Source organism: Ursus arctos, unplaced genomic scaffold (assembly GCF_023065955.2).
Source record: "Ursus arctos isolate Adak ecotype North America unplaced genomic scaffold, UrsArc2.0 scaffold_9, whole genome shotgun sequence".
NCBI classification, from domain to species: Eukaryota; Metazoa; Chordata; class Mammalia; order Carnivora; family Ursidae; genus Ursus; species Ursus arctos.
In genome coordinates, this window is record NW_026623111.1 from 29,695,675 (window position 1) to 29,722,803 (window position 27,129).

The following is a 27,129-nucleotide window of genomic DNA, read 5'->3' on the forward strand; positions in this document are numbered from 1 at the left end:
CTCTGATAATATTGCTGTGCATTCTTATAAAATTTTTCTCATGTGTATGTTTGTATACAAATATACACAATCTTCTCTCTCGTGTATATATATATGTAATATATATAAAACATTGGAATTATCCCATACATATTGTTTTGTAACACACCTTTTCACTTAATAGTATATATTGTAAACTCCTTCTACAGCAATTGCACTACTAGGTATTTACCCAAAGGGATACACGCACCCCAATGTTTACAGCAGCATTATCAACAATAGCCAAGTTATGGAAAGAGCCCATATGTCCATTGACTAGATGAATGGATAAAGAAGATGTGGTACACACACACACACACACACACACACACACACACACACGATGGAATATTACTCAGCCATTAACAAAAGAATGAGGGGCGCCTGGGTGGCACAGCGGTTAAGCGTCTGCCTTCGGCTCAGGGCATGATCCCGGCATTATGGGATCGAGCCCCACATCAGGCTCCTCCGCTATGAGCCTGCTTCTTCCTCTCCCACTCCCCCTGCTTGTGTTCCCTCTCTCGCTGGCTGTCTCTATCTCTGTCGAATAAATAAATAAAATCTTTAAAAAAAAAAAAAAAGAATGAAATCTTGCCATTTGCAATGACAGGGATAGAGCTAGAAAGTATTATGCTAAGAGAAATAAGTCAGTCAGAGAAAGACAAATACCATATGATTTCACTCATAGGTGGAATTTAAGAAACAAAACAGATGAACATAGGGGAAAAAAGGGAAAAAGAGAGGCAAACCAGAAAACAGTCTCTTAACTATAGAGAACAAACTGATGGAGGGAAGGCAGGTGGGGAGATGGTTAAATGGGTGATGGGGAAGGAGGAGGGCACTTGTGATGAGCACTGGGTGTTGCATGAAAGTGATGAATCACTGAATTCTACACCTGAAACTAATACTACACTGTATATTAACTAACTGGAATTTTAATAAAAACTTGAAAAAGAAAAAATCTTTCTATGTCAATATAGTTCTAGAACATGGTTTGTTACATTGAACAGAGGTACCATAGTATATTTAAATGTTCCCATTTGCAGGACACTTAGGTTGTTATGCCAATTCTTTCCTGTTAAAACAGTATCAGCATAAATATTCTGGTAAGTCTTTATGCACATCCTTACTTATTTTCTAAAGACAATTTCCCAGAAGAAAAATTGCCAAGTCCAAAGTTATAGAGTTTTTAAGGCCTTTAATACATTCTGCGAGAATATCCTTCAGTGAAATACTGGATCAATTTACACACCCATCAGCACTATGTGGGTATCTTCTCACACCTTCACATAACATGGAGCAGGTTTTTCTTTGCCAATTTAATAAGAAGAAAATGATATCTTATTTACATTTTGAAATGTTTTTAGTTACAGTGGGCTCCATAGTAGTGTTGCATTCAGTGATTTCCTACTTTTATTTGTAGCTACAAAAATCTGGGGCTTAGAATCGTATACTATTAACTCTTCATAAAGCAATTCTTTTGTTTGAGAGTTTACATGTGTGATATTTCATAGCGCCCAGCATGTCATTTTTCTTTGTCATGAACAAACAAAAAAAATCTCAGAGCAGAACAACTTTTGTTGTATTACGTAAACTTTGAGGAAATAAATTTGCTACAAAACTCTGTATATTGAATTTGTCTGATGTGATATGCAATCTCTGCTTTCATTATATGAATTTATTATAATTACAATATAATTGATCTGCTTATTAAATAATGCATGGGAAAAAAGTATCCACTGTGATTAAAAGAGAAAAGTGATGGAACAATGTATCTTTTTTCTATTTAATGTTCAATAAATATTAAATTTAACTACATGATGTGAATACTAAAATGAACTTTCTTGGTGATACACTAACCTGAACTTTCTTGTGGATACACAGGGACTGTTAGGTGAAAAGTATGGGAACATTCGAATCCCCGGAGAAGTTGAAGCCTCGGAGTTTGAAATGATTTTGGATGCTGCCGTAGAGGCAAAGCTGGAGACCAAGCTTCTGGAAGAGTGGTACTGTCGCGACGAGAACTCAGTGCCAGCAGCTTATTACCTCAGACCTAAATCGGAAATGCTGAAAAGCAATAAAAATGCAGTGAGTGATCTTTCTCTCCAAAGTATGTGCGTGTCTATTACTTTCAACCGTCGGTCATCCGGGGGGGGTCCCTCCACAGAAAAGACACAGCAGACAGAAAGTTAGTCCGCCCTGGACGCTACATTTCTTTTCAAAGATAAAATCCAAAGCGAAGAAACTTTCTAATTTTTTTCTTCCCTTTCTTTTTGGCCTCTCAAACTCTCCTCCTGGGATTATCTCCTTCTTCCTTTAGAAGTTGCATTAATGGAGTTCGATTAGTGATAAATTCTGTTTATCTGAAATTATTCTTATTTTTCTCATTTTGCCATAATGTGTCTATGATATTCTGAATGGTACATGTCATGCTTCCTATATCCGTGAATTCGTGTATCCTCTCTGTTCTAAAGTTTTATCTAAAGTTCTCAGCTATCATCTCATCAAATAATGTCTTTCCTCTATTCCCTCTGTTCTTTCTTTTTTGTACTATAATTGGGTTTTCACTAGACAATCTCAGTCTATCCTCCATTTCTCTTGATTCTCTTTCACATTATCAATTTCCTTAGCTCTCCATGCTGCTGTCCAGAAGACTATTTTAGGTCTTTTCCAAATCAGTATTTTTTTCTTCAGCTGTGTCCACTCTGTTCATGCATTATGCTTTCAAGTTTAACAGTTATGTTTTTGATTTGTGAAAGGTTTTTTTGGGGGGGGCTTTCTAAAATCTGCCTGGCTATTTTTAAAGTCTCCCATTTTTAAATTCAATTTTTTTCCTTTAATATTTCATACATAGTGTATGTTCTTGTATCTTATGTAGAATCTTAGAGTGAGGTTGATTCATGCGTTTGTATGGTGGAAATAGTATCAGTGTCTCCTCTCCAACTTGGTTCCTAAATGTATCTACCATGGATCCCCTGAAACAGAATAAAGGAGGAAGAGAAAATGGATGGGCCTTTTCCTTGCATAGGATTTCTAGAGGGATTAGAAAGAAGGCATAGATATCCATCCCTCTTCTAAAGAGAACATCCTCGATACATTCAGTGCCAAAGCATCTCTAAGAGGAGGACAGCTCTGACTTGGCGACGGTTCATTTAAGAACCTTGTGTATTTGTCATTCTGATATTTAACATACAACATTTTCTGCATGCAATATGAAATCATGTCAGGATCCTTAATTTTTCTTCTTCCCCCTCTATGCACTATTCAAAGTACTTATCTGCAAGAATCTTGTTTCTGTGGATAGGAATCTTAGGGCAAATCCAAGCCATTCCTCAATTAGATATGCCAGGAGTAAATGTATTGCTGGTAAGGGTAGATAACAAAACACCCAATACCTCAAGAACCCAGGTTTAGACAGCGGTTTGGGAGCACTTGCTCATGTGTTACTGTTTAATTGGCTTGAGTTGTTCCTTTGTCATTCTAAGATCCTCTAGGGACATTTAAGTTATTCTCTAAGCCCCATCTGATATTTCTAAATAAATTATTGTTAAATAAATGAAAGTATGAATAAAATTATCACCAAGACTCTATAAATGTTACTTACTTGGTTGGCAGTCCTCCCATCTGATTTCCTAGAGAATCAGAAACAAATGAAGAGACACCTGAAGACAATCAAATGGAAACATACAAGCATATCTCCTTTAATTTTCTGTTCTCTTTAGAGGATACTGAAGACATCATTTTGTTATGACATTTGTATCAAAACCCAGAGGGACTTGCTACTTAACCTGCTAGCAGTGCACCATGCCCTTGAGTTCTCCTGAGGACTTGCCCACTCCAAACTTGCAAGCCTCCGACCTGGGCTCAGGGCAGATTTTGTTAAAGCCATGCACACGCCACACTGCCCCCTGGTCCACAGCTGCCACCACACCATGCCCAGCCATGTGCCCCCAGCCACCATCTCACACCAAGCCCAGGCATATCTAACCATTATCACACACCCCACCCAGGCTCCCATCCCTGGCCACCCCAGCATGCAGTCGCCAGCCACCTTAGCACTTTGGAGATCTGGCATAGGATTAGGGACCCAACACAAATTTTGCTAACACCGCCACCCCATCCCAAGTTCCCCAGCAGTCTTGCCCCCTAGAGTTGGCCTGCCTGGGTCCTGCTAACACCACCGATAGCAAGCACAGCCTGCAACAGGCAAAGAATCAGTGCTAATGACTGCATTGAAAGGAAAAGTGACTCCAACACAACAGCAGGGAATAAGCAACATACATAGGATACTCTCCTGAAATGCCAGATTCTGGTAAACAGAGGACACCACACTGCAGGGCAATCTACGACCTCTTCTTCATAAAGTCACTACTTTTAAGAGCAGAAGACATAGCTGATTTTCTTAGCACAGAGAAATATAACACAAAGAGGCAGACAAAAGGAGGAGACAGAGAAATTTACCCCAAGTGAAAGAACAAGACAATGCCACAGCCTTATTTCTAAGTGAAACAGATCTAAGTTATATGCCTGATAGAGAATTTAAAGCAATGATCATAAGGATATTCATTGGACTTGAGAAAAGAGTGAAAGACATGAGTGAAACTTGTAACACAGAGGTAAGGAATAACATAGCAGATAGCATAAAGGGCTCAATAAATGAAATGAGAAACACACTTGATGGAATGAACAGCAGGATGGAAGAAGCAGGGGAATGAATTACTGACCTAGAAGACAGACTAATGGAAAGGAATCAAGCTGGACAAAAGGAAAAAAAAGAATTACGCAAAATGAGAATAGACTTAGGGAACTCAGTGACTCCATCAAACCTAATTATCATTCATATTATAGGAGTTCTAGAAGAAGAGAGAGAAAGGGGATCAGAAAATTTATTTGAAGAACTAGTAGATAAAAATTTCCCTAATCTGGAGAAAGAAACAGATATCTACATCCAGGAGGCTCAGAGAACTCCCATCAAAGTCAACAAAAGCAGACCCACACCAAGGAATATTGTAATTAAGTTGGCAAAATCTAGTGATAAAGAAAAAAAATTTAAAGCAGCAAGACAACAGAAGTCAGTTACTTACAAGGGAAAACCCATAAGGCTAGCACAAGGTTTTTCAACAGAAACTTTGCAAGCCAGAAGAAAGTGGCATGATAAATTCAAAGTGCTGAATGGGAAAGATCTGCTGCCATGAATACTCTTTCGAGCATGGCTATCATTCAGAATAGAAGGAGGGATAAAGAGTTTCCCAGACAAACACAAACTAAAGGAGTTCCTGACCATTAAACCAGCCCTGCAAGAAATATTAAAGGGGGCTCTTTCAGTGGAAAGGAGAGAACAAAAGTGACAATATAAAGGTAGGAAAAACAAGAACAGTAAAAGTGAATATTTCTGTAAAAAAATTCAGTCAAGGGATTCACAAAAAAAGGATACAAAACATAATAACATATATCTAAAATGTGGGGAGAACTGGAGAAAAGAATGGGTTCAAACTTAAATGACCATCAATTTCATACAGACTGCTATTTGCAGATGTGGTTATATACAAACCTAAGGCAACCACAAATTAAAAACCACTAATTAATATGCAAAGAATAAAGAGAAAGGAATCCAAATATATCACTAAAGAAAATCAGCAAAACATGAAAAAAAGACAAGAAAGGATCAGAGAAAATCTCCAGAAACAACCACAAAATACATAATAAAATGGTAATAAATACATATCTATCAATAATAGACTAAATGCTCCAATCAAAAGACAGCGGGTGACAGAATGAATGAAAAAACAAAACCCATCTGTATGCTGCCTACAAAAGACTCATTTTAGATCTAAAGACACCTTTAGCTTGAAAGAGAGGGGACAGAGAAACACCTATCATGCAAATATACATTTAAAAAAAAAAAGCCAGAGTAGCAAAACCTATATTGGACAAAATAGACTTTAAAACAAAGACCGTAACAAAAGAAAAAGAAGGTCACTGTATAATAATAAAGAGGACACTCCAACAAGAAGATATAACAATTTAAAACTTATGCACCCAACACAGGAGCACCCAAATTCATAAAACTGTTCATAACAAGAAAGAAAGAGCAAATAGATAATAAAACAAGAATAATAGGGAACTTTAACACCTCACTTACATCAATGGACAGATTATCTAAACAGAAAATCAACAAGGAAACAATGGCTTTGAATGACACACTGGAACAGATGGATTTAAAAGATATATTGAGAACACTCCATCCTAAAACAGCAGAACACACATGCTTTCCAAGTGCACATGGAACATTCTCCAGAAGAGACCACATATTAGCCCACAAAACAAACCTCAAAAAATACAAGAATATAAAAGTCATATCATGCAACTTTTCTGACCACAATGCTATGAAACTTGAAGTCAACCACTAGAAAAAATCTGAAGGACTTTTATACTTTAAATACATGAAGTAAAATAGCATGCCACTAAAAAATGAATGGGTCAACCAGCAGATAAAAGAAGAAATTAAAAAGTACATAAGAGGGAAGTTTATAACAATACAATCTACCTCAAGAAGCAAGAAAAATCTCAAATAAACAACCTAAACTGACACCTACAAGAGCTAGAAAAAGAACAACAAACAAAACCTAAAACCAACAGAATGAAAGAAATAATAGATTAGAGCAGAAATGATATAGAAAATAAAACAAACAAACAAACAAAACACCACATACACACACACAATAGAACAGATCATGAACCAGGAAACGGTCCTTTGAAAAAAATCAATAAAATTGATAAGCCTCTAGCCAGACTTACCAAGAAAAAAAAGAGAAAGAACTTAAATAAATAAAATCACAAATGAGAGAGGAGAAATAACAACTGACACCACAGAAATACAAACATTTGTAAAAGAGCATTATGAAAAACTATATGTCAACAAATCAGACAACCTAGAAGAAATGGATAAATTCCTAGAAACATATAAACTACCAAAACTGAAACAGGAAGAAATAGAAAATTTGAAGAGACTGATAACCAGCAAAGAAATAGAATCAAAAAGGAGAAGGAGGAGGAAGGAAGGAAGGAAGGAAGGAAGGAAGGAAGGAAGGAAGGAAGGAAGGAAGGAAGGAAAAGAAAGAAAGAAAGAAAGAAAGAAAGAAAGAAAGAAAGAAAGAAAGAAAGAAAGAATCAGTAATCAAAAATCCCCCAAAAAACAAAAGTCCAGGGCCAGATGGCTTCACAGGAGAATTCTACCAAACATTTATAGAAGAGTTAATACCTGTTGTTCTCAAACAATTCTAAAAAATAGAAATAGAAAGAAAACTTCCAAACTCATTCTATAAGGCCAGCATTATCTTGATACCAAAACCAGAAAAGGACACCACTAAAAGAGAGAACTACAGGCCAATATCCCTAATGAACATAGATACAAAAATCCTCAATAAAATATTAGCAAACTGCATTCAATAATACATTAAAAAAATCATTCACTACATCAAGTGGAATTTATTCCTGGGTTGCAAGGGTGGTTCAACATTCACAAATCAATCAACATGATACTGCACATTAATGAGAGAAAGCATAAGAATCATATGATCACTTCAATAGACACACAAAAAAAGCATTTGACAAAGCACAACATCCATTCATGATAAAAACACTCAACAAAGTAGGTTTAGAGGGAACATACCTCAACATAATAAAGGCCATATATGAAAAACCCATAGCTAATATCACCCTCTATGGGGAAATATGGAGAGGTGTTTCTCCTAAGATTAGGAACAAGACAAGGATATCCACTCTCACCACTTTTATTCAACATAGTACTGAAAGTCCTAGTCACAGCAATCAGACAAGAAAAAGAAATAAAAGGCAAATCAGTAAGATAGAAGTAAAACTTTCACTATTTGCAGAGGACATGCTACTATACATAGAAAACCCAAAAGACTCAACCAAAGAACTGCTAGAACTGATACACAAATTCAGTAAAGTCACAGGATACAAATCAATGTACAGAAATCTGTTGCATTTCTATATAAAGCAATAATGAAGCAGCAGAAAGAGAAATTAAGAAAACAATCCCATTTACAATTACACCAAAAATAATAAAATACCTAGGAATAAACCTAGCCAAAGAGGTGAAAGAACTATACTCTGAAAACTATGAAGCACTGATGAAAGAAATTGAAGAACACACAAAGAAATGGAAAGAAATTCCATGCTCATGGGTCAAGAAATATTGTTAAAATGTCTATGCTACCCAAACCAATTTATACATTTAATGCAATCCCTATCAAAATATCAACAGCATTTTACACAGACCTAGAAAACACAATTCAAAAATTCATATGAAACCACAAAGACCCTGAATAGCTAAAGCAACCCTGAAAAAGAAAATCAAAGCTGAATGCATCACAATTCTGGACTTCAAGTTATATTACAAAGCTGTAGTGATCAAACAGTATGGTACTGGCACAAAAATAGACCCATAGATCAATGGAACAGAATAGAAAACACAGATATAAACCCACAATTATATGGTCAATCGATCTTCAACAAAGCAGAAAAGAGTATCCAGTGGGAAAAGGACAGTCTCTTCAACAAATGGTGTTGGGAAAACTGGACAGCAACATACAAAAGAAAGAAACTGAACTACTTTCTTACACCATACGCAAAAATAAATTCAAAATTGATTAAAGACCTAAATGTGAGACCTGAAACTATGAACTCTGAGAAGAAAATATAGGCAGTAACCTCTTTGACATCAGTCATAGCAACTCTTTTCTAGGTATGTCTCCTGAGGCAAGGGAAACAAAAGGAAAAATAAACTACTGGGACTATATCAAAATAAAAATCTTCTGCACAGGGAAGAAAGCAATTAACAAAATTAAAAGGCAACCTATGGAATGGGAGAAGATATTTGCAAATGACTTATCCAGTAAAGGACTGATACCCAAAATACATAAAAACTTATAAAATTCGACACTCAAAAAACAAATAATCCAATTTAAAAATGGGCAGAAGACACGAACAGATATTCCTCCACAGAAGACACACAGATGGCCAACAGATCCATGAAAAGATGCTCAGCATCACTCATCATCAGGGAAATGCAAATCAAAACTACAAGGAGACATTGCCTCACACCTGTCAGAATGGCTAAAATCAACAAAACAAGAAACAACAGGTGTTGGCAAGGATGTGGAGAAGGGGGAACCCTCTTGTACTGTGGGTGGGAATGCAAAGTGGGGCAGCCACTCTGGAAAACAGTATAGAGGTTCCTTAAAAAGTTGAAAATAGAACTACTCTACTATCTAGCAATCACACTACTGGGTGTTTACCCCAAAAATACAGAACACTAATTCAAAGAGATTCTTGCATCCCTAGGTCTATAGCAGCATTATTTACATACCCAAGATATGGAAGCAACCCAACTGTCCATCGACTGATAAATGGATAAAGAAGCCGTGGTATATATGTACATACATACACATAATGGAATATTATTCAGCCATTAAAAATAATGAAATCTTGCCATTTGCAATGACTTGGATGGAGCTAGAGAGTATTATGCCAAGTGAAATAAGTCAGAGAAAGACAAATTCCATTTTATTTCAATCACGTGTGGAATTTAGGAAACAAACCAAATGAACAAAGGGAAAAAGAGAGAGAGGGAGGGAAGGAGAGAAACCAAGAAACAGACTCTTAACTATAGAGAACAAACCGATGGTCACCAGAGGGGGTGGGGGGAAGGGTGAAATAGGGGATGGGGATTAAGGAGTGTACTTGTCGTGATGAGCACCAGGTGTTGTACAGGTGTTGAATCATTATATTGTACACCTGAATATTATTGTATAATAATATTCAATATATACAATATATTGTATATTGTACACCTAATATAACTACCTAGGATGAAAATAAAAATGTAAAAAAAAAGGTGGGGGGGAATACATAGTACAATAAGAAAGCCCAACAAACAAATTCTGTGTAGCTTGGGCAAATTGACATATAACATGGAGATGATTTCTAACTTTCAGCGTTGTTGGGGGCATTAAATGAGGTATGACCTGTTAAGCACCTATCATAGTATTGGCACATAGTAGACCTTCAAATAATAGTGCTTTTCTTGTGCTTAAATATTGATTTTTTTCCTTTGATGATTTTAAGACTAATATCTCACTTTTACATTTTCATAGATGCAGCCTTCTGCCAAAGCTGACAATGAGAAGACCTGGCAAGAGATATCGGATGAGATCAAGAAGATATTTAAGGCTGCTGTGAAACTGTTACATGAAAAGGGGAAAATGAAATATAGCCAAGCTAAGAGGTACCTGTTCTCAGGTAATTTTTACACATCCTCAGTAAACTAAGGAACAGATCAGTAATAGATGCATTCACTGCTTCCCTCTTGTGCGTCTACAAATTTCATGTCATTTACTGCCTGATGAAATTTAATTTTTCTAAATGTTTCCTTCTCCTCGAGAGGCGAGTGTTCTTTTCGTTTAACCAATAGATAAGGCTTTACTTAATTTGAGGACTTCTCCAGAAACTGCGATTTTAAAAGAAATCAGAGGAGGTTTGCACGTATTAGACCAGACTCTGCCAATGTGCTCAGTTCATTCATTCACTCACCCACTCAGCACACATTTATTGAGTGTCTGCTATGTGCCAGGCACTGGGGATACAACAATGAACAAGAAGGCAAGGTCTCTCTCTCTCGGAACTTATTTTTTAGTGGGGGGAAAAGAAATGATAGGCAAATAAACAAACAGGATCATTTCAGAAAGGATAAGGAATATGAACAAACAAGACACGTAATAGGGGCTGATGGAGGATGTGGGGGTCCAGATGTAGACGGAGAGGGCAGTAAGGAGAGGACTTTGAGCAGAAAGACAGAAACAGTCAGAGCCAGCTGTGCTATATCTGAGGTAGAGAATTCCAGGCAGAGGGATTACCAGATTGAAGAACCCTGAGACAGAAATGTGCTTAGTAAGTTCCAGAAGCAGGAAGAAGGTGAAGGTAGCCAGGCCTGGGAAAGGAGAGATGAAGCCATAGTAAGAGCCTTATGTTTTATTCTGGGTAAGCTGGGAAGCCATTGGAGGTTGAGAAATAAAGAAGAAAGGCAGTGGCAGGATCTAATTTAACCTTCAAACAAAAATCCACTGAGCAGAGACTCATGTGTCAGCCTTGTCAGCCATAGAAAGGAGGCTTTATTTTTAAAGGATGCACAGGAAACCACAGAGGTGAAGGAATATGTCAGTCGTACTTTCCAGGGGATAAACACTACTGGGTAAAAGTAATCCAATACATAACATTTATTTTAAAAATTGATAGTAAAGGGGCACCTGGGTGGCTCGGTAGGTTAAGCTCCGACTCTTGATTTCATGATCTCGTGGGGTAGGGGGGTTGTCCTGAGATCGAGCCTGGCACCCTGTCGGGCTCCACACTCAGGGGGGCGTCTGCTTAAGATTCTCTCTCTCCTCCCTCTGCCCCTCCCCCAACCCTCTAAAATAAATAAATACAATCTTAAAAATTGGTAGTGAAGAATTATTGAGGAAAAAGCAATAGCAGTTGAATTTTCAGATCGGTTTTGTGAATCACATGAAATAGCAAAAACCTAAAAGGCGCTCGATACCATTCTCCCTGTATACGTGTACTTCAAACTCAGGGCAATTGTATGTAATTTTGACAAATTCATTCTCGACAAACCATCAAAACTTAGGTCTTATTTTAGTTCTCCCTGAAAATATTAAAATTGGCAAGAAAAAGTACTATCTTTAGAATACACAGACTTACAAACATCCGTGTTCCTTTGGGATCCTTTTTTATCCATTTTGAAACTCTAGTTCTTCATCGTTATCAAGAACAGAACTACCCTGATCCTAAACATGTGCTGTATTTGAGGAAAATGCCCAGAGAGAAAGCTTTCCTAGTCTTTTTTTTTTTTTAAGATTTTATTTATTGTTTATTTGACAGAGAGAGAGGGAGCCCAAGCAGGGAGAGCAGCAGGCAGAGGGAACGGGAGAGGCAGGCTTCCCGCTGAGGAAGGAGCCTGACTCAGGGCTCCATCCTAGGACGCTGGGATCATGACCTGAGCCAAAGGCAGACGCTTAACCGACTGAGCCACCCAGGCGCCCCAAAGCTTTCCTATTCTTGATGTAAGAGACCCCAGTCTGGGGAGGGTATCCTCTTATTCAGAGGGTATTTCTTATTTAGAATCATACAATTCTAGTGTTCAAGTATTTCACTGGCAAACACTTTCTCCTAATTTTCTGTACACTAAAAAACTCTGTCCATGTGGCCAGCCATACAAAGATGAATAATTTCATATTACGTAGTATGAACTACTACAAGTGGACTGTTTTCTGCTTGGGGGATGTCTCTTAAAGATATGCATGCTCACAACAATTTAATTGATTTTACATTTCAAACTCATCTTAAGACCATGTCTACACAATAAAAATGGCTAGAGAAGTGCCAGTTCTTTGAAATGGATTACTATATCCATATTACTTTAATATTTTCAGAAATGTTGGAATGAGAATACTAGGTAAAGTCTGGAAAGGTGAACTCTTTATATCTGAATGTAATTTTTCACACTTCTTTTTCTTAAAAGATGTATTTATTTATTTACTGAGAGTGAGGGAGCACACACGCGCGCGCGCGCGCACACACACACACACACACACACGAGTGGAGGGACAGGCAAAGGGGGAGGGAGAGAGAATCTCAAGCAGACTCCACCCTGAGCCCAGAGCTTGACCTGGGGCTCCATCCCATGACTCTGACATCATGACCTGAGCTGAAATCAAGAGTCAACTGTTTAACCAACTGAGCCACCCAGGTGCCCCTAATTTTTCACACTTCTACTTTCTCCTTTATAAATAACAGGAGAGGAAGAGAAATAAAATAGACCCCAAAATGTGCCCAACCGTGAACATTAAAACTGAATGGTCTCAGGGATAGTAGTTTCGGGGATTTACATCTCATGAATGGTAGATGCCAGGGCTGGAACTCTCCTAATGCTATCTTCGTTGGGTGCCATGACCAATTAAACTTTAGGATATTTAGAAAAATGTAAGGACAGAAAACAAATACGATATTCTGGTAAGAAAGGGGAAGTTTATAGTATTTATAGACCAATGACTATCAGAAATTATTAATAAAAGTACCCCAAAATCATGGGGATGCACTTGGCTTCTAGAAATAACTGTATAGTGATGTCCAGGTGGCTCAGTCAGTTAAGTGTCTGCCTTCGGCTCAGGTAATGATCCCGGGGTCCTGGGATCAAGTCCCACATCAGGCTCCTCAGGCAGTGGGGACACTGCTTCTCCCTCTTCCTGCTGCTCCCCCTGCTTGTTCTCTCCCTCTCACTCTCTGTCTCTGACAAATAAATAAATAAAGTCTTTTTTAAAAAAAGAAAGAACTCTATAGAGTTGACTTTGTCTCACATGACCCATTTATTCGGGTATACTTATTAAGTCTATACCATCAACAGTCATTCTTATGTACAGTCTCTCTTTTTTTTGCCCTAAGCAAAGCTTAGATGGGTTCTACCAACTTGGTCTGTCTCTATGTCTTCTTACAAAGCATTTATAATCAGCACTCCTGATTGACACGTATTTCCCATAGAGGTGATAACAGTGGCAGTTAGGTTGGAGTTGATTTGTTTCCTGGGAGTCAGAGGTGACGGTGCCTCTCTCTGGTTATCATCCATTAGTATACATCCTACAGGCTGACACGTCCTTCCTCGTGATCCTCAGAAGGCAGGCACCTGGTTCACCCAGAGTGCCTCCTAGCATGTTACACAGATGGCTGGAAAAGAGAGGAGCCAAACGCTGCTTTCTGCGAATTTCTTACATCTTGCCTCATCTACATTACAAGTTCTTACTCTTGTAAAAGAAGAGTAGATATATGTGTTGTATAAGCTCCTCTGACTGGCCTCCTTAACCAACTTGTCTGACCAAAACCCTGAGTAACATGGACTGATGACCAGCTCACTCCACCCTGGTGGCTATAAATAGATCTTTTTTACTTGAGTCATTGCTTTTGATTGAAGGCTATCATTCCTGAAAAAATTATAAAGAGAGTTCTAAAAGGTACCATTTAAAAATACAGTTCCCCTCTTCCTTAATAGTTACTGTAGAGAACACATGTATATTCTCGGTTTTGTTTGATGTTGGAGTAGAGGCCAGCACATTGAAATGTTTTCAGTTTCTGGCCAGCCCAGTCCTGCATATTCAGGGCTCACCCCAACCCCCCACCCCCGCAGTCTTCCATCAGATCGCTGCCTAGTAGTCACCTCCTTAAGAAAGCCTTCGCTGACCTTTCCAAGTGGGGTAGCCCTCCTGATTGTTTGCTTTCATTGTACCATGTTATTCTCCCTCACAGGACTAAAAACAATCATAATACATTTATTTGTGGGACTCTGGGATTCATGTCCACCATCGTCCACCGGACTGTAAGGGCCACAATGGCTTTTTCTCTCAGCGTTGTCTGTTTTCTCTCCCCACTGTATCCTGAGTAACCAGCAGCGTGCCTGGCACATAGTAGACACTCAGTTAAGACCAAATGGATGAAGGAAAGCAGAGAGATTGAGGGGAGGCAGCCAGTTTTAAAAGATTGCTTGCCTTAAAGTTCATTGCCATTGGTTTAATTATTTTATTCCTTTTTATTTTTCCTCCCTAAAATCATGCACAAGTGATGTTTTTGTTATTGATGCTCCAGTTTTAAGTGCTCTTATGGGGCCTCAATGATTTATGACGTATATTTACTTGTGTGTAAGCCAATGTGTTGTATAACCCGATTTATCTTTGAAGAAACACATTTACATCCTAAGTCATTTTTCTGTACATGCTCCAGTGGATATAATGGAATTTAACAGTGATGTGGTCATTCAGATTGATCACTAATCAGAGCACGATCAGACGTTTAACATGCTTTTATATTACTATGTCCACGTATCTGTCTGGGGTACAGTGCGTCCTCAAAATGGTGAAGCCACACTGTAGAGGAGAGAGTGACAAGGAAGAAGTCAGTGAGAGACATCATTTGGCCTCTTCCTCATTCTTTCCTGGCCCCAGTTGGTCCCTGCTCTTTGCTATTAGAACCCCTTAAATCTGAGAGAGAAACTAAATAGGAACTTAAAAGAATCAACTATAAACTCGGTATGCTTTTTCTCTTATGCTTATATTCAAGCTCTCCCTCTGACTGGGGAGGAAATTAATTTTAATTAAAACCCATTGTACTGGGTTCCTGGCTGTTCAGGAAAAGAGAGATAGGAATTAAGGAATTAAGAAATTAATCTACAAAAGACTCCGCTACCCACTGCAAGCAAAATAATCTCCCACTGGGAACTCGAGACATAAGCGCGGGTGGGGGGGTGTGGGCCCCCCGCGTCTTTGGTCTAGACAATAAACCGGGGCCATGTTTTCTTTCAGCGATAGAGGACGAGTTTGACTTTGCTCTAGGAAAGCAAACTCCAGCATTCCTGAAGAAGTGTGTTTGCTACATTCGGAAAATTGCTAACATTGAGCGCTTCGTGAAAATCCCGGAGATGGGAAAATACATGGATATCACTGGAACAGAACCAAGGATGATGCGGGACGCAGAAGCCCAAGAGAAGCTGATAAAACTCAGGGATGAATTTATTCCGACTATTGTCGCGTCATCTAATCTGAGAGTGTACACGTCTGTTACTCATTGTGACATGAAACTGGGCTACTCCCAAGAAATAGAAAATCATTACATCGAGGGACTCGGTAAACAATTTTATGAGGACATGATAGATATCATTCAGGCAACCGTACAACAGAATTTTGACACTGAAACCGACACGCTCTACGATGAAATCCTTCAGCATTCCTCGCTATGTAAGACATACGCCTCCTTCTACGAGTACAAATGTGAATCCCTCAACATCGTGCATAAATACGTTCTGCCCAGCAAAACCGGGCACGTCAACCCTCTCGTCATTTACGGTGGGCCGTGTACGGGAAAGACCCTCCTGCTAGCCGAAGTGGCAAAGAAGGTGAGAGCCTTTTCTTTCACAAGCTTATTTGTAAAATCCTTTACTTTGGGGAGGAGATAAATTGGTCAAAATTCATCTCCATTTTCTGTGTTTACTACCTGAATTATAATTAGTCTTTTTGGAAGGGATACTTTGGTGTTTCCCTTATGCTGGTATAATGGTCATCCTGAAAGAGTAAGGCACATGGGTACAGTTAGAGAACAGCTCTATTTTTTTCTCTCATTGGTCAAACTCATGTTGTGAGGCTAGTTCCCTCTGGGAACTAGAGCAGATCTCACAACTCTTCTCGTCGCTCTCAGCAAAGACAAGCCCTCCTATCGCTCTGGACACTAAGTCATTCTCTGCTCAGCAATTACATCTGTCCAGTCGAAGAGAAAAATTAAAACTTGAGTTTCTATTTCTCTCCCACAGCCGAGGCTCACAGTAAGCCAGGCCCCTGTGCTGGGAAATGGGGGTGTGGTCATCCTCTCCTTCTTTCACCACGCAGCACTTCTTCCCCTCCATCCCTAACCCGAGCACATGACCCCTACAGAGCTGTGACTCCTATAGCGTTGTGGCTTCAGGGAAGTAGGAAACATAAGGTGGCCAGAAAGTTCTTGCGTGACCAGGACTGTTTTGAAAACTGGATTTCACACTCTGTGGTCTTGGCAGGTGTGTAAAGCTGCCTCCTAGTTCTTCTGAGGCCTTTTCCCAGTTTGCTGGACATCCTTTCCCTCCCGCCTCCCCTGCCCTGTCCTCCCTGAGCATCTTATCTTACGTACAGTTCCCTAAACAGAGGGGGATTTTTTTTTTTCTGGCCGGTCACTTCCACGGCTCCTAGACACCCAGCCACACACTTCTAGTACCTTTCTGTCAAGGCCCACAGCCCAGCAAGCTCCCTCAGACAGGACCTGAGGAAAACAGAACCAACAAAAACCTCTGTTAGCTCAGTCTTGCCAGCGGCCCACATGTGACACATGGGAAGCTCTCAGGTATTTTTTGCCCTGGGAAACAGCTGCTCTCCATCCCTCCTCCAACCAAAGAGCTAGCCAGCCTTGTCAGTCAACCTCCACATTTCTCAGGTGTCTGAGAACATCTGTCTCCCTGTGTCCCCAGCTCTAGGGGACACCCTGTCAGTGGCCCACTGCAGCTCCTTTCCCGAGGTGAGAAGTGAGGACATCTCTCAGCCGTCCCCTTTGGGAGTGGATGGTAACAGATATGACCCACAGCACCCTAATCTTCAATGTTTTTCTTGGCCTCTTGAAACTCCTTTTTAGGCTGGAGCTGGGCCATCCACTAAAGGTAGTAAAACTGGTTTTCACAACTCCTTTACAAATCTTGCATGGTGGTGTGGGACCTCACTCTGGAATGTGGGGTCTATTGTCTTAACATGTCAGTCTAAACTGGACTAAACTGGTTTCGTTGTACCCTCCTGTTGCACTGGATGTCCACGTCTGATGGTTTATATTATCTTGGTGTTACCTCAGAATCTCTATATCGTTCTTCCTGTGGTTATTCTCTCAAGAACAGAGCTTTCTTTTACTTCACGAGCACTCTTGGTCATCTGTCATGTGCTATCACAATCTCAGGGAGGTCATCTTGAGGACAAGAACAGGGACACTTGTGTTGTACCTTATGTGGGGATTAGGTTTCAAAGTAAGCTCAGAGGCCAAAAATCTGGTGTATAAACTTACTCTTAAAAAGTCCCCAGGAAAGTTATTTCACCATCTCTTCATATGCCAAGCCCAGCTGCTGGTTTTTCTTTTTTATTTTTTTTAAAGATTTTTATTTATTTGAGAGAGAGAGAGAAAGAGAAAGGAGGGAAAAAGAATCCAAAGCAGACCCCGCACTGAGTGTGGAGCTGGACACGGGGCTCAATCCCACGACCCTGATATCATGACCTGAGCCAAAACCAAGAGTTCAACGCTTAACAGACTGAACCACCCAGGTGCCCCTGGCGTTTCTCCTAGTGTTAAATGACATAGTTCTTTTTTAATGGAACAGCAGATGAAGTGGCAGGCTTACATTCAGGTGCCATGTTGCATCAAAATAAAGTGTGTGTGTGTGCATGTGTGTGTGCGTGTGTGTGTGTGGACATTAATTTGTATGAATCTTCAAACTTTAGAATTGTTCCAAGTCAACAAGACAACAACAGTACGAGGAGCACATGGAAGCTGAAACCTAATGAGAAAACATCTACATGTACCATTTCACCTTCACTCTAGGGATTTTTCCCTCCAGAAGAGGGAAGAGTAAAGTGGGTGGAGGGGCGCATGTTGTTGGACTTGACTATATTCGCTGTGATGCAAGTCCATGCGCCGCAGCACAGGAGGAACAGAATTGTGTGGAATGCGCTGATATCCCTGCACAGATCAACGGTCCCCTTGGGGCAGGGGGTCATGAAGCTGAGTTGGTCAACCTGAGAAATGGTTTTCTGAGCTCTCACTCTTCTGGATATTTTGTCCAACCACCAGAGTGTGTCTATTCACAATCCAGGACTCTGGTCCCCAAGAAGCCTCACCTGTTTCTAGGTCCCCTGCCTCTGCTCCACTCGCCTCTCTCCTGGGAAATGCCTGTCCCGCCGACGACAGCCTGTGCTCTCTTTGTGACTTCACGTTCCTTGTGAGAATGCAGAGAGATGTCTCATGTTTATCTCGAGGTTATCTCCTGCGTGCCCAGCATTTCCACGGACACGAGTCTCATGATCAGAGGATCACCCTCCACAGCACGTGACTGGGAGGAGCGAGGACAATACCTATAATCATAAGCAATCCATGTAGGGACAAAATACCCTGTGCTGCTTCTGATTTGCCACTGAAAGACAGCTGTAGTAGGATGGCAGGATTATCTTCCTCCATATTGGCTTCAAAGGCTGGGGCTAAACCGTAAATTGCTTCTTTTCCTTAATAGCTCATTCTGAAACTGACATCCACACATTTTTTTTTTCTAAACTTACTCATGTCTTAACCTGAACTACACCTTGAGGAACCAAGTTTCATAAACTTACTTCCTCACGTATAAAATACATCCTTTCCTAAGCAGTATCCTTGGTGAATTCCAAGGATTACTGAAAGACATTATCTCCCTAAAAATAGACTTTGGGATTTTTTTTTTTAATACTTTGATCATATCCCTTCTTGTCCTTGCCTTTCCAGCCAGAGAAATACTAAATTTAACAACCCCCTCATATATGTTATCTCCTTCACACTACAATTTGAGAGAAAAAAACAAACAAACAAAAAAAAAACCCCAGCTTTGTCTCCAGGTAACCGCTCAACTCTGAGCAAGGCAATTATCCAGGCTGGACTGGTTTCCTCTTCTGTTAAATGGTACTATAATCCCATCTGCCCTACAGAGAGATAATGCGAGGACTGTTTATATATAGTGAGCTGTCTGTTATAAAACACAAAGCTTAAAGTTTTAGCCAGCATTTTACAGATTTTTATGACAATGATAAATAATCATAAAGACGACCCTACGGCACCACAATATAGTAAAATGTCTCTGAGTCATTAAGGATTATATTCAGTATTTTAGTACTATTTTTATCACATTCTAATTAGCTAGGAATTTGATCAGCCTTAAATGATCTCAATTAGTGAAAATATTTGACTCAATATAATGTGTAAATCACTACTTAATCTATTCATTAAACAAATACTTACTAAGCACCTACTGTGCACCAGCAACCATGCCAGGAAACAGGATTCAGTGATGAAAACCTGGTCCTACTGGATATGCAGATTTACTGTTTATGAAATTCTTTGTAACTTTCAGAATACAACAAGCTAAGTGCGGCCTTGGGATTGAATAATACTACTATCACTGTTTTATTACCTTCAGTAGAGTGATCCTGAGGGTCTCACCTATAGGTTTTAGTGCATGAGCTTCGTGACCCCTCTTTGATCTTCTCAGGTTTTCCCATTTCCTGGTTCTAGGTCACTGTCTGCATGATCAGGGTAACCGGAAGTCTGACCTCTGGAGAGAGGAAATGCTGTTGTACGCAACCGTGTGAATAGATATTATCATTCTAAATATGACCTTTATGTTTTAGGCCTATGGCTGGCTCCATGAAGACACAGGACCAGAATCTGACCCAGTAGTCGTCATGAGATTTCTAGGAACCACAGACATGAGTACTGACCTTAAGACTCTCCTTCTAAGCGTTTGTGAACAACTGGCAGTCAACTACCGGTGTCTGGTCCAAAGCTACCCTAAGAAGATCCATGACCTCCGTGACTTATTTATAAACCTTTTGAATAAGTCTTCACTGCAGAGACCTCTAGTAATAATATTCGATGCCCTAGAGCAGCTCTCAGAGAGTGACGAGGCCAGGAAGCTTTGGTGGCTCCCAGCTCACCTTCCCCGCTTCGTACGAATAGTGCTGTCCACACTGCCCAACAGACATGGGATCCTGCAGAAACTGAGGTGCCTTATCCATGAAGAAGCCAACTACATCGAGCTGATTCCCCGGGACAGGAAGATGTGCAGCCAGGTCCTCAAACACCAGCTGCTGCGGGTCAAAAGGAAGGTCACATCCGGCCAGCAGATTTACGTGAACAACGCATTCTCCAAGTGCACGCTGCCTATGTTTGTGAACCTGACCTTCAGGGAGGTGAGACATTGGAGATCACACAAAGACGTCGATGAATCCTCCCTCTGTGTCACAGTTCACGAAAGTATAGAGCAGCTCTTCTGGTCCTTGGAGAAGAAGTGTGGTCAGAAACTGGTCTCCAGGGCCCTCGGTTACATCACCATGGCCAAAATGGGTCTGAGTGAAATGGAGCTGGAGGATGTGTTGGCCCTAGACAACAGTGTGATGAATGAGCTCAATGAGAGCGCTAGGCCCAGCAATCCCCTGAGAGTACCTTATCTCTACATCGCGAGGCTCAAGGAGGGTCTCAGCGGATACTTAATAGAAAGACACGTGAAGAACGTCACACTCCTGGTCTGGGCCAATAGACACCTGCAGCTCATAGCCCAGAAGTTGTATCTGCAGGACAACAGTGACCTGCGTGAAATGCACACCATCCTGGCAGATTACTTTCTGGGAGTCTGGTCAGGGGGCAGGAGGAAAGTTTTCTGCCTCGAAGACCCCTACTTGAATGGTTGCCTTGACTTGGAGAGCAGAAGCTTGCTTGAGGAAGAGAAGCACTTCATGGAACAGGCTTCCTTTGACAGGCAGGCTCCAGACCAGCCCTGGGTTTTCCAATGTAATCCCCTGGAGCCTGACATCTTCTTCGTCAATCATCGGAAAATGTCAGAGCTTTTGCACCACCTGACAAGGTGTGGAAAAACCGATGACCTGCTTTACGGGATCATCATGAACTTCAGCTGGCTTTATACCATGATCAAAATCGGCCAGTTCGACAAAGTGCTTTCAGACATCGAGCTGGCTTACAACTACTCACAAGAGAAGGAGCTGAAGTTCCTGGCTAGCACTCTCCGCGGTATCAAAACCAAGGTCACTGCATTTCCGGGCTCCCTTTCGGCAGAGCTCCAGCAAAGACTGCTGCCTGTTGTCAGTTCCCTGCCCAAACTCAGACACCTCCTTTTAGAATGTGACAAAGATGGGCCCAAATATTGCTCCATTGTGCCATTGCATTCATCCATGGACGTGACATATAGCCCAGAGCGTCTCCCCTTGTCCTCCAGTCACCTGCATGTCACTGAGATTCTGCCTACGTGTAACCCCAGCACTGTCCTCACAGCTCTAGAAAATGGCTCCATCAGCACGTGGGATGTGGAAAGCCGTCAGCTCCTCCGGCAAATCACCACAGCGCAGTCCGTCATCCTGGGCATGAAACTCACCAGCGACGAAAAGTATCTGGTGGTGGCTACGACAAACAACACCTTGCTGATTTATGACAACGTAAACTCTTGTCTTCTGTCTGAAGTGGAAATCAAAGGCACCAAGCACGGAAGCGGCTCCACCTACATCAATGGGTTTACGCTGTCCGTCAACCATGCCCTCGCGTGGCTTGAAGCCAGCAAAGATGTCACTGTCATCGATCTGCTCTACGGATGGCCCCTTTACCAGTTCCACTGCTGGTACGAAGTGACCTGCGTCCAGTGCTCTCTGGACGGTATGTATGCTTTCTGTGGACAGTACCTGAACACCACCACCATATTTCATTTAGGGAGTGGAGAGAAGTTATGTACGGTGACATCTGAATTTTCAGGTGGGTTTGTGAAGTTTCTTCTGATCTTGGACACGGCTCAAGAAATGGTAATGGTGGACAGTGAGGGAAGCCTTTCAGTTTGGAATACTGAGGACATTTCCAATCCCCAGCTGACCGACGACTTTGACTGCCGAAGAGAAGACAGCGAGGTGGTCAGCATTGAACTTTCAGAGGACCAGAATGCCATTCTGATCTGTAAAGCCCTCAGCATCGAGCTCTTAGATACCGGCATGTGGAAGGTGGCTGAGAAGTTCAGAGCTAAGCACAACGAACGCTTTATATCTGCTGTGCTGTCCAAAAACGGAGACTGCATCATCGCCACCATGGAAAATACCTCAGCTGTGTTTTTTTGGAGGCGGGACACAGGCCAATGTATGGCGAGCTTACAGGAAATCTCAGGTACCATAGTCAAGCTCGTGAAATCCAGTCACCACAATATGCTGCTGTCTCTATCCACCAGTGGTGTTCTTTCCATCTGGGATATAGATATAATCACTGCCATGTCCAACATAGATAAGACTGGGAAACCCATCCAAAGCCTGGTATTACCCGCCAGGGGGGAAATCATTTATTCCCTGGATGGCTCGGATTGTGTCCACAAGTGGAACTTCAGCAGTGGGTTCCTTGAGGCAGTATTTAAGCATGAAGGAACAGTCGAGCACTGCGTACTGACGTCCTCTGGAGATGTCATGGTGACATCAGATGACAAAAGCAGCCAGTACGTCTGGCACACCAGCAGCGGTGAGAACCTTTTCCGAATTAATGGGCAGAGAATCTCTCAGCTGCTGATTACACACAATGACCAGTTCGTGGTCTCTCTCTGTGAGGAAAATGCCTCCAGGGTTTGGAGACTGGCCACAGGCCACAGGGTCTGCAACATTTTGACCACTCTGCAGAATGCGTTCATAACCTCAGCGAATACCTTCGTGGTGGGCATGACCAAAAGCAAAGTGCTGGCGGTCAGTCTCTGGACGGGAAGCATCACCAAGAAATTTTGCTGCGAAGATGGCACGACCATTGTGAATTTTAAATTGATCCCTGACTGTCCTGACATCATTGTGTTTATCACATCAGCCGAGACCGTGAATATCTGGAGTCTGACGGATGAAGTAATCTGTCGCCGAGTGCAACTTCCAAACAACTTCTTGAAAAATCTGGAGGATTTCGAAATTTCTCCCAATGGAAAGCTAGGCATTATATCCAGGGGAGATGAAAATATCAATGTGCTAGATTTACACAGCGGTAAATTGCGGGTGGTTCACGCCTCTGGGGTCATCTGGAGGCAAAGGCTGTCTCGAGATGGTCGCTACCTGGTATACATTTGTTTCCGAAACGCGGAGGAAGAGGATGAAAACGGTGCAATATCCAGTTTGATTGTAATGAGGCTGGCTGATGGCAAAAATATCGGGGCTTGTTCCCTTTACAAAACACCGACTTTTCTTGCCCTCTCACAGAGGCACCTGAACATCATTGTGGGTTTTGACGACGGGAGTATAGGGATCTACACAGTGGTAGACCGTGTAGACGCCGCACTGAAAATTAAAATTGCCACTTCAAACAGCAGACAAATTTTCAACAACGCAACCCAGGCATCCCGGCCAAAGTGTAGTAGTTACTGTTTTAAAGTGTCCGTGGATTGCTTGTGGAGAGAGTCTACCGAGGTCTTTGCGAGAGACAGTCCCATCACGGTGAGTGACTCCACTGAGCCCAACGAGGCGACACCGTCCAAGAAACACAATCCTTGCTACGAGCGCGTGTGCTCCGCCCTGGAATCCAGGGGCCACAGCTACACCCCTGACAACTGATAGAATGTTCTTCTTGCTTAGCAGACATGCGCGATACACACGCACAAGGGAAAAAAAAGTACCTTCTGTCACCCGAACGATAAGCTACTCCTTTCCGTAAAGACAGGAAAGATGCTGGAGTTCCAGTGTTACCATGCTCATCAGAAAGACAGAATTGTGAAATCGGTTTTGAGTTGGCTCTTTTTGTCAAAGTTAATCCAGGAATGACACCTTGACAGAGAATTTCTAAAAATGGTGTTTAACAGGCTGCATCAACTGGAAGCTAGAGGTTACTTTTTACGTTAGCTGCGTGGGAAGCAGCTTAACTCCTTCCATGGGTTCAGATGACAGAGGCTAGAGCTATATATACAGACCCCTCGGACTGGAATTAGTTCTACAGAAATCGTTTGAAATTGTGAACACAAAGAGCTGTTTGACCTCCAATGATTGTGCGGCCATAAGTAAACACAGCCTTAATCTCTCCTTACATTTTACAATCCTGACAACTGTGTACACCCAGTCTGCAGATGGAAGGTCAAAAGGTGCAAAATCACGTAACAAAAACGCCCCCTTGTACTCCCAGTATCCCAGGAGAAAGGACGTGAAAGGGGAGGCCACGAACTGGACTGGGCACAAGAACTAAGTACCACTCTCATAGGGCTACTGAGCACACCGTCAGTCTTCGTTAAAATACAGTTGAGACAGTTGCATGCAAGGGTTTCTGTATAATGGAACATAGATTTTTAAACTACTTCCTGGGCTGCAAAAGAAACACATTGAATAAGAAACCACAATCTTTCCATGTCTTTTTGAAATGCCTATTTGTGCTGGGCGTTAAAGCGGAATTATAGAAAGGGCATTACAGATTTGGTTGAGACATCTGTTCATTTCCATCATTGTACTAACAAAAGTCTGGGCTATTCAGTCAGTCGTATGGAAGCATACATTATTTCCTAAATCCCTGAGGTAAATCTTAACAGAAAGAAAGCTTTCTTGACACACCATCTACGAAATACTGAAGACATTTGCCTTACTCTCATTCCTCCTCTCTCCTGTGTAAGACGCAGACAGACGACCAAATACTCGGGGACAAACTGAATATGCCTGTCTTTGTGCTAAAATATTCCATAAATCTTAAGGGTGTCCAAAGGTTCTTTCTTGTCCCTGTTTGTAATCACTTTCTTACTTCCCCACACTGTCCGTAGGCTTCTTCCTCTGTCACCTTTCCCGCTGGAGGGCTCCTTGGGGCCTTTTATAGTCTTACCCGTTTCAAAGCAGAGCTGTGAAATGGTATTCAATACTTTTTAAACACTACTTCACCTATTTAAAAGGAAATATCACATCCCAAGAGGGAGAAAGTGATTTTCTTCCTATCATACCCTCCACACGGCATGTCCTTGGATGACTTTTCGAAGGGTGTCAGTAACACCAGTTTGGCTTGAACGTGATGGGAGTGACTTGTGGCGGCAGGATGATGACCAAGGAACTGATGTGCTCTCAGCCCAGCTTGGCCACACACTCATCGCGTATCCGCAGGTAGATCTTTCGATTTTGTAAGCTGCAAAATAAAAGGAGTGATAGCTTCTGCTAGAGCCCTCATAGGGGTGTGGGGGAGCAATGTGAGGAAAAAGACAGTGACATCTGGATTGTTTTTGCAAATGGGAGAAGCAAAGTGATCTAATCCAAAGGGAATCCAAGCTCATTGCATTTCAATTTGGAAAGCAGTTTGACATGTAAGCGTACAGAGATGGGATTCAGACATGAACACCCACTCCGTGGTGGAAGACTTTTTTTCAGTATGTTCCTCCTGGTCTAGCTACCAGCCAGAAAGGGGGTAGCCCAGCGAAGGCTCAGCCCACGTAGAGATCACCTGGAGTTAATTGTATGAGTCAGTGCTTTTTTTTTCTTTAGCTCTTCTGAGGCAACACATTCCTATTCCTGTCATTATCAGTTGGACCTCCATGCCACACATTTCTAAGAATTAAATGCCTAGATGGATTAAATGTAGTGTGTGAATATTCTATGTAATAGCCAATAGAGTTTAACAAGTGACTTGAATGATTTTTCCTAACTTGTTTGCAACTGATAGCTCATATTGAATGTTTTTATGTAAACTTTGTATTGTTGGGAAGAATTACCCAATCAGAGATTTATATTTTCATAAATGTTACATTTAGTTAAATTTTGTTACAGAGTTGTTACACTAGAAAATTATTGCAGTCTTCAAACAATGTACAGTCTTGTGTATGTATTGTTTGTATGAATAAAAGGTAAACGACTTAGATTTGCATGGAGTTTTTCTTCCCCAACTTTTGCAAGTGTACTTAGAGTTTTTCAGCAATAATAATAATTGTTCATGCTTACTGTACACCAGACTCTATTTTTGGAGCTTTGTATGTACTAAGCCATCAGTCTCCACAACAGCCTTATGAGGTAGGTACTGTTAATATTCCAAATTCACAGATGTAAAAATCTAGAAACAGAGGTCCAGGGGGAATCGCTGAATAGGATTTCAATACACCGTCAATGTGGTTTTTGTTACCCTTTCCAAAGCGCATAAAATATGGTATTGAGTATCCAGTAGGCACTTACTGATAATGGCCTACAAAATGTTTTCCAACTTGCAGATTAGAGACCAGGCTAGGCTCTGAAGACCGCCGGAGGTCTTTGCAAACTCCCAGCAGTTTCAGGTACACCACAACTGCTGATGTATTCGTTCAGCAAAGAGTTATCTGGTTGTGCATTTTGCCGGGAAGGCAAAGGTTAGTAAAGTAGCTTGTGCCTTCTAGGATTTCACAGTCTTCATAGGAAAACAGATAGGAAACAAGTTCTGTGGGTAAGTGCAAGGACAGTGTGCTTCCTTCTGGGGCTTGGGCCCAAGGAGGGAAGAATGATAACCGAGGAGTCGTCCCACTCATAAACTGCCTCCAAGTGAGAGGGCAGGACCAAGGAGGAATCTTCCTCCCATAGGCACCTTTTTCCATTTCTTGCCTCTGGGAACTGAGAATCTTTTCTCACACACACACTCACAAAAAAAATTTTAAAAACAAGTTAGCAATGAAGAGTCTACATAATGGTAACTAGGAAATAATCGGATGAAAATTTTGTATTTAGTTTCATGAAACAATCATTCTCAGAGAAACTTAAAATC

The 27,129-nt window shown here is 41.2% G+C and overlaps 1 protein-coding gene across 1 annotated transcript in view; it reads left to right on the forward strand.

The window, feature by feature from the left end:
- Positions 1-25,953, forward strand: part of NWD2 (NACHT and WD repeat domain containing 2) — a 173,165-nt gene extending 147,212 nt beyond the window's left edge. The window contains exons 4-7 of the mRNA XM_026508709.4: positions 1,903-2,106; positions 10,200-10,344; positions 15,444-16,033; positions 20,067-25,953. Of these exons, the coding sequence (XP_026364494.2) occupies positions 1,903-2,106; positions 10,200-10,344; positions 15,444-16,033; positions 20,067-23,999 (4,872 nt within the window). The 3' untranslated portion in view covers positions 24,000-25,953. The remainder of the gene's footprint in view (positions 1-1,902; positions 2,107-10,199; positions 10,345-15,443; positions 16,034-20,066) is intronic.
- Positions 25,954-27,129: the final 1,176 nt, after the last annotated feature.